At 34.4% G+C, this 8,662-nt stretch overlaps 1 protein-coding gene across 2 annotated transcripts in view; it reads left to right on the top strand.

The window, feature by feature from the left end:
- LOC109822015 (N-acetyl-D-glucosamine kinase-like) overlaps positions 1-7,849 on the top strand; it is a 12,698-nt gene extending 4,849 nt beyond the window's left edge. The window contains exons 4-7 of one of the 2 annotated variants that reach the window (XM_020388171.1): positions 2,466-2,594; positions 6,057-6,226; positions 6,844-6,968; positions 7,388-7,849. In XM_020388171.1, the coding sequence (XP_020243760.1) occupies positions 2,466-2,594; positions 6,057-6,226; positions 6,844-6,968; positions 7,388-7,453 (490 nt within the window). In that variant the 3' untranslated portion in view covers positions 7,454-7,849. The remainder of the gene's footprint in view (positions 1-2,465; positions 2,595-6,056; positions 6,227-6,843; positions 6,969-7,387) is intronic. The other variant, XM_020388172.1, reaches the window with a different exon arrangement.

The following is an 8,662-nucleotide window of genomic DNA, read 5'->3' as shown; positions in this document are numbered from 1 at the left end:
TTTCGTGACGGTATATTTTAAGTTGATTTCAGCGTGCATATTTGCTAGAACATGCATAGATGATATAATTCATATGCTCTATCAGAAGTAAGCTGCTGGTGATAAAATTACTATTGGTAGGGACTTTCCTGACAGTATGTAAGTTGATTTTAACAATTATATATGCTAGAATGTGTATAGATGATCTAATTCACATGCCCTATCAGAAAGAAGAAAGCCTACTAATATTATTAGTAAAACATATTTAACACAAAGTTAATCTTGGATAGCTTAAATACGTGATTATATATCTTGTCGGAGAAAAAGGCCCAACTTAGGTGGTTATATTCATTTGGTGTCTCTTGACTTTATTCTTGCCTCTCACCCCTTCAGACTTATACTTGATCAGTGCGTTGTCCATTTAAGTTTGCTACTAGTTGATGAAACTACTTTCATCAAGGAAGTTAGGCACACAACTTTTGTAAGAACCAAATAATAAGACCATATAGTAATCTTTTGCTATAATTGTTTATGACATTCACTGTTATAAATAGTGGTAAATAGTGCTGCAATAGCGATGCTAATAGCGTTAGCGGCCTCTTCAGCAATGATATCGCCCAATAGCGATGACATATTGCGGAACATGCACTTTCCGCTTAAAAATACGGCCAATAGCGTGCCATAGCGGTGAATAGCAGGATATTGCGGGTAAAATCCGCTTTTTGATTGCTATTTAAAAGAGGTTTCAAGTTTATTTTTTTAATTAAACCCTACCTTCCTATTTAAAAGTTGTTTTAAGTCATTACCAATTGTGGTCTTTTTTCTCTCTTGAGTCTCCCTCTCGCGATCCAACTCTAAAAGAAACCTTAGCCCTCAAAAAGATCGCTGCCTTCCACCGCATCCTGCGACCTCCCATGACTTTTGGCATCTCTCTGCCACCTCTCATAGCCTCCGGCACCTCCCTCAGCACATCCTCTCACCGCCGCAACACCTTCTCTCACCTCCTTTCGTTGTGAGCTCCTCCTATTGCAGTCCTCTCACCGCTCACATCATCTTCTCGAAGAAGACGACGCTTCAACTCCTCCTCTAGTCCTCTTCGATATTATGTAATAGTTATATGTCTATTCCATGCTCATAATCTCTTTAAATCATCAACTATGCGTCTTTTAGATTTTCTAATTTCTTTCTTTAATTTTTATTTTTTTAGTATTTGTACATATTTAAATTAGACTGCTTTTTCACCTTACACTTTTTGCCGTTATTTTTCCGCAATAGCTCCAATAGCCTTAGCGATGCCTCACCGCTACGCGACACTATCTACTATTGATAACCTTGATGACATTTCATTTTAACAGAGAACTCTTATTTTTTTTATTAATGCAAAAATCATGCCCAGGACCTTCATGTCTTCATTACTAGTTTGATTTTGCTACTCTAGTTTGATTTTGCTACTATTGGACTGAATAAGCGTCAGCCACTTATCCCTTTTTTTTTTGTGAATTGCAATAAAAATTGGATTGAGATAGTAAAATGTATGAACACTAGGTGCATCTTGGACAACTCATCTCACAGCCAGGCTCCACATTATAATTACGACAACTACAATTTATTTAGTGCTCTAAAAGACTCTTCCGTGCTTTAGCATTCTGCTTTGATTTTTTCGGTTGAAGAACAAATCATGTTCAAGCTTTGCAGGATGAGAATGAAGTAGTGTGAGAAGAAGCAAGAGTGCAGTTTCATTATGAACAAGAACTACCAGTGGTCTTCTTCATTAGTTAGGATAATTCATTCATCAAGGTGGTAAGACTGAGTTGGATCATACTTATAAAATTGAAGAAAAAATGTAGAAGAATGCTTATAGGGCTCCACATGACAATGGGAAATATTATAAGATAGTCTGTATGGTCAGGCATGCTTTACGCATCTGAACGTTGGCAAAATTTTCAGAAGAAAATTGAGTAGTAAGCTGCAAGAACTATTAGTGTGACAATGACACTAATTCATCCTTAAATATACTGTCCAATGGAAGAACTTAGGTGCATATATGTTTTCTATATGTTTTCCAACTCCATTTTCCCTGTAAATTGCAAATTAAGCCCTCAGGCAGACATATGCAGTGGGATTGTGTTTAGGTTGGTCTCTTCTGCAATGACATTCATCATGATCATAAACCTGAAGAGCTGGACAGTAATCACAGTGATGGAAAGTGATAAGCAACAAAAAATAACAGGAAAGAGAGAAGGAGATAACAGAAAGCTACCTAGTCAAAGGGAAAGATTTTTTTTAAATAGATTTTGATGAGTTAAACTTATTTACATTTTAGACTTTTTTGTTATATTTTATCCGTCTATGTTATGAGATTATCATCATCATCAATGATGTAGGAACATGTATATGCATGTTTCACATCAGATGTTTTCTTGGGACTTATATTTCTGTCTTGTATCTCCTATACTGAAGAAAACATAGATGTGTACCTTGTGCAGTGGATATGGGATTGCTGCACAGGCATTGACAGCAGTAATCAGGGCTCATGATGGACGTGGGCCACAAACAAGTCTGACGAAGAACATTCTCAATATGCTTGGGCTTTCTTCGCCAGATGAACTAATCGGGTATCTCATTATTTTTACTTGTATATTCTTCATTGATGGCGATTCTTGACATATATTAGTGGGACATGGAATAATTTCTGTAACAACTTTCTCATGATTTGAAAATATATATAAAGAATATACACTATGCTCACAATTCTATTGCCAGTTACATGGCTGTTTGCTTAATTCACTTTTTATATTGCAAGTTGAGCAGAAATCATGATCTTTCTTTCTATAGCCATTAGTCTTCCCCTCCAGAATGCACTTGAAAATAATATTTAAAACTTAGTGAAATCCATGCATTAGGTAAGAGATCTAACTGGTTATCAATAAGGGATTTATGGCTTTCGATAGTTACAACTGCAGTTTTGACCAAGAAAAGAAAAGAGGAAAATTGTAATTATCACAGAATATTGGAAAATTAACGACTTGTGCCACCTCAAATATTTGATAGAACAGACTGGATCTAGGCGAATGATTTCCCGCTTTGCTTGGCCTGTCTGCTATAACAGTGTGCAACAGTGCTTTTACTCTAGAGCTGTGTTACCTGGGTACTTCTATCATGAAGTTGTACCCATACCGGACACGTACCGATCATCAACACTCCTTGGACACTTCTACCATGTATGTCATACTCATACTAGACGGACACCCCTTGGACACCTCCTTGAATATAGGCATGCATTTATTCAGACGTGTCCTTGGTTATGTAATACGTGTTTAAATTTAAAACACTCATTATACACTTCTTGGATGTTTATCCTACAGTTCACATAACTTCTTGAAACCCATTGGACTTAGGTCATGTTTGTTTCAGTCCGTACTCAGTCCAAACTTATCTATACTAATATAAAAAGAGGATTGGGGTGCTAAAACTTTTAATTTTCTTTTTTGTCCTCTCAAATTTTGATAAATTCTAACTATGCCATTATCTCTAATTAATCTTTCATTAAATAAATATAACCTCTTATTAATTATGCATCTTCTCACCTTCCTAAATAATTTTAATTATCAATCATATTATAACTATTAATTGGTTAAATAAAATAATTTGTAAAAATAAAATATACACAATTATTAGTAGCAACCAATTAAATTATTATAATAATTATTTATGAATCATAATATAATAATTAAAATAATAGTATAAATAGAATAATATATTACTAAATACTTTAAGAATTATACTATAATTCAATGAACAATAAAATAAATAGAATAAATTTTAAATCGCATATATAGTGTAATTATTTTAATAATATCACATAAATTATGAAGTACACTATTTATTTAGTATTATATTATTAAATAAATAATTTAAATCAAATAAATTAAATTAAATAATTAATATATTTTTAAGAGTATTTTCTCAAATATTATTACATGATGCTGAATAGTCTATATTTGGTAATGATTGAAGACTAACCTTTTTACAAAAACTTTATTGAATATTACCAGTAGTACTATTAATTATTAATGATAGTAAAATAAAACTTTTTAAATATTTATTGTACTAAGTTATTTAAGAGTATAATTAAACAATTAAATTTGACAAATATTTTATAGTATATAGACAATAATTATTTTTATAATATTACTTGAACTAATTATAATATTAAATAAGATAAATTATTGTATCATGAACTTCCAGCATTTTACAGTAAATAGACCCTATGAACTTCTGAAATCACTCCCTAATAACTTTTGTAGAAAGCCCCCAATATGTTTTAGATAAATTACACCAAACCCCCAACAACTCTCAAAACACCTTTTTATGTTATTTTCTAATTCTAATTTATAGGGGTTGTTTGCAAAATTTAAAAAATTATTGGGGGTCTTTTTTGAAACAAAAAAGCCATCAGGGGTTTAGTGTAATTTTGAAAGTTCATATGGGCTGAAAATTCATAAAGTTTTAGTATAATTTACCCTATTAAATAATTATAATGAGATGTAACTATTACAATATGTTGCAGGTATCAATTGTAGCTATTTAGGTAACATGAAGAAAAAACTAGCAAGGTTAATGCAGCTTAGTAATCTTATTATACAATTTTATTTATTAACTCATAGTTTTACTATTCAATAAAAAATTCAAAACTTAAAACATGTACGTTCACGTGCAAAGCACGTGCATTATACTAGTGATTTTAAAGGTCGTTTGGGTATTAGTTAAAAAATGAAGAGTTTCCCAATTTATAATCTACATAATAAAAGGAATATAAAAATGTCAATTTTTTTATAATATGAAATGAAGAAAAATATTATTGACCTAATATGAATTATTAATTTCAACATATGCATACAGCGGTGTCCCCCTGCCTGACATTTTCCAAACTTCATGTGTCTTGTACCCGTATCTGCACCCTTGTCCATGCAACATAGCTCTGGAGAAATTTAAATTCGGACTTCGTTGACTCTATATATAAATATATAATATGATGTAGTGTTACAATGAAATATGAAATGCAAGTCCTTTTGCTGACGGACTAATCCCTTTTTAGTCCACTGGTTTCTTTGATTTAAAAGTTAATAAAAATTGGATAATGATAAGGATAACAAAGATATAGAATTAATTTATTCATACTCTTCTGCTATACATAGTCTGTCTCCATTACTCCTCGGACAATTAGTTTTCACTTTGTTGACTTTATATTATGTGGTATTACAATGAAATCATCTACATATTGTATAGAATTAGGATAATGATCTGTTTCATTTGAGGGTAAGGATGACATCAGTCAATAATATAGAAAATAATTTTTCTCATTTCGGACCTTTTTCTTACCTTTTAGCCGAGTTTTTGACAAAACCATGTATCTAGGTTATAGAAAGCGCTAGGCGGCCTAGGCATTGGCTAGACAGGTGCCTTGGTGATTTTTCTTTTTTTAGTTACAATAATTAATAATAACTGTCAATGCTATAGAAATCGCTAGACACTGCTAGGCGCTAGACTAGCGCCTAGCCCCTAGGTACCTTAGCAGATTTCTTTATTTGTTGAAGTGGTGGTGGAGGAGGTTTTCTCGAAATCGGAGGAGGTGGAGGAAATGTGCATAGTTAGTGGAGGAGGCTGGAGGAGTTCGAAGGAGGTTGGAGGACATCGAGGCCAAAGTGGAGGAATATCAACCAAAACATAAGCGGTGCAATCCCCGTAAGCGGACTACGCTCCCTAAGTGCTCCAAGGACCTAGGCGCCCCGCCTAGGCACCGCCTAAGCCTAGGCGAGTGCCTAGGTGCTAGGTTTATAAAACATTGCTGCATGTGATAATTTATAATGATGATCAATGCTAAATGGATGTCTTGTCCCTTCTTGACACAGTTTTCTGTTGATTGAAACATAGTAATGTTACTTTTTCTTATAAGGAATAATACACGGCAGAATAACATGCCTTTTGACTGCTTGAGATTCTACAAGGCTACAAATGCTTTGTATGTTTGAGTCAAAAGAATTTTCTTAAGCATATTTTCCTCTTGTATTGCGTAGGTGGACTTACGCAGACTCCTCCTGGGCTCGTATAGCTGCGCTTGTCCCTGTTGTTGTCACTTCTGCTAAAGGCGGCGACGAAGTTGCCAACAAGATACTGCATAATTCTGTCCAGGAGTTAGCTGATAGTGTTAAAGCTGTTGTCCAGAGACTTGAATTGTGTGGTAAAGGTAAACTGCCACCAAACTATGATTATTCAAAGGTCAACACTTCAGTGAAGATCCCTCATGTATTACTCAAGTATTATTTGACTCATTTATATTTGGAAGCCATCAGTTTGGTCCCTAATGCTACCTCCATCATCGGCCCAGATCCTTTTTGCAAACTTACTGTTGAATCTTGCTGATGTGGCAGACTAACTTGTAATTTCACTAATTGTTTGTTGACTTGATACCTTCCAGGTTACTGTCACATCAGCAAAATTTAACGAAAGTTTGTAAAAAGGCACAGGATGATGACCGGATAACAACAGGGGCTGTCACGGTCACAGATGACTTTCAAACATAAACGAACTAGATGAATTTTTTTTAATTGAGGAACAAGATATTGGCTAATACACGAGGGACTTCTACCTACCCCACGATTTCCAAAAAATACCCTACCCCCCGATTTCCAAAATTTTGGAAATCAGGGGGTAGGGTATTTTTATTCAAAAAAGTACTCATTGTTTACTGTTCGAGAACTAAGATATTAGTTCTTGTAGATTCTCGCACAAATATTTGTCAATCTGGTTTTGTAATCAAACTAGGTAAGCTCATATAAACACAGAAATATTTCCGAGTTTCAGATGGAAAGAATTCGTTCCCGCTTGTTATGGTCGGAGGCGTTCTTAGTGAGAGCTGGGACATAGGAAAGAAAGTCATAAACCTTGTTTCCAAGGTCTATCCAGGTGTTCATCCTATTCGACCTCAGGTGGGTAAATTTCACTAGTATGAGTCATAACCATGAAAAATTTTCAGCCATGAGCTTAATAAACTCTGCTTTAAATATATTTAGTTGAAATTCCCATTCATGTGACTCATTGATAAGTGAACTACAGTATAACAGATGGAGCTGTCATTGTTAGAAGTCAGGTTCTATATATCTGCACTTTTATCATTTTTGTCAATTTTCATTAAACGCAACTATAGTAAATCTGTAAGCATTTGAGAAGGCTTTGAATGTAACGGACACTTTAGAATTTGAGCATGATGAATTATGAGTGAGTAACGAGGCCAGTAGGATAATTTAGTTGCTATTCTAACACACCCTTTTCCCCTCCCTTTTTTTGGTAATATTTTTAAGTTTTCTGTTAATGATCGTTTAATTGTTTCCCTTTTACTGAGTTACAGGTGGAACCTGCTGTTGGTGCAGCATTGGTAGCTTGGAGCCGATACGTAAAAGAATCTAAAAGGTAAAAGTGGCAGCTAGCATTAGACCCTGATGAGGGAAAAGATATCTTACTTTGTACAATAACAGACTCAAAATTGGGTATAGTGGAAAGTGACTGAGCTATTATCAGATTGATGCACTGGTAGTGGAATTTAGGCTGTAATCGGGGTCGTGGTTCATGAGTTCGAGATTTGGACCAGCTTCTAGAAACAGATGATCTTACAAGATGTAAAAGAAAAAAGTAAATAGGTCTTGTTCATTTTGTTGTTAACTTTTCCGTGGTATGTGGCCGAAAGAAGATGTCATTTGTGCAGATTTTTGTGTTGTCGATATTAGTGTATCTATTGAGCTGTACGCTAATGCCAGATCTTGGCGCAACATTCAAGTACAATTCAATGTTATTTGTTCTGTCAGAGTTCTAATTGTATGTCTGATTGCTGCTGCTATCTTCAGTGGAAATTGTATGATAATGCTTGTCAACCATAGACGTCTATATGGCTCAATGGTGTACTTTGATTTTTGAGTTATCTCATTCACTAGTCCTTGAGATCATATAGAATCTCAATAAATCACAAGTAATGAATTTACACGCGATGCATTGTCTCATAGTTAGCTTCACGAAGATCAGATCTCAAATGCATGGCGTATTTCTTGTTTACTGTTGGATATATTAGCGAACCATACACCAAAGTTATTTGTACTTTCTATGATTTGTTCTTTTTTGTTTTTGTGACAGAGAACCATTGTGGAAACAAGAATAACGCATGAAACATATAGTTTATTGGTATACCAATACGAAATGATATTTCTGAGGTAATACCGGCCACTTTAAGGGTTTTTCATATGTTAATATTGCTCATTGTTTATGGGTGTAGAATATTCATCTATATGGTCAGTAACTTTTTAAAACTGTTAATATTTATTGCCTTTTTTTATTTATTTGTGGCACAACGACCAAACAAATGTGTGAAGAGGGAGAGGATAAAAAAGAAATGAAAATTTGTTCGGTAACAAGTAATGGTGAGTATTTTTAGGGGATTTGACATGGCAAGATCTAAACAGCAGAACCTAGACAGTCTGGACGAGGAAGACGATTACTAGGTTATGCGGGTTTTTATTAAGGTAAGGAACGAGAGAGGTTCGAAGAGGAGTTAGCGCGGGGCAAACATACCAGAGGATTGAAGCAGTGGATTCCGGCCAAAGCCCGTGTTCAGGTCAGAGGATTACAGAAGAAA

Source organism: Asparagus officinalis, chromosome 8, assembly GCF_001876935.1.
Source record: "Asparagus officinalis chromosome 8, Aspof.V1, whole genome shotgun sequence".
NCBI classification, from domain to species: domain Eukaryota; kingdom Viridiplantae; phylum Streptophyta; class Magnoliopsida; order Asparagales; family Asparagaceae; genus Asparagus; species Asparagus officinalis.
This window is presented reverse-complemented; position numbering and strand designations above follow the sequence as displayed.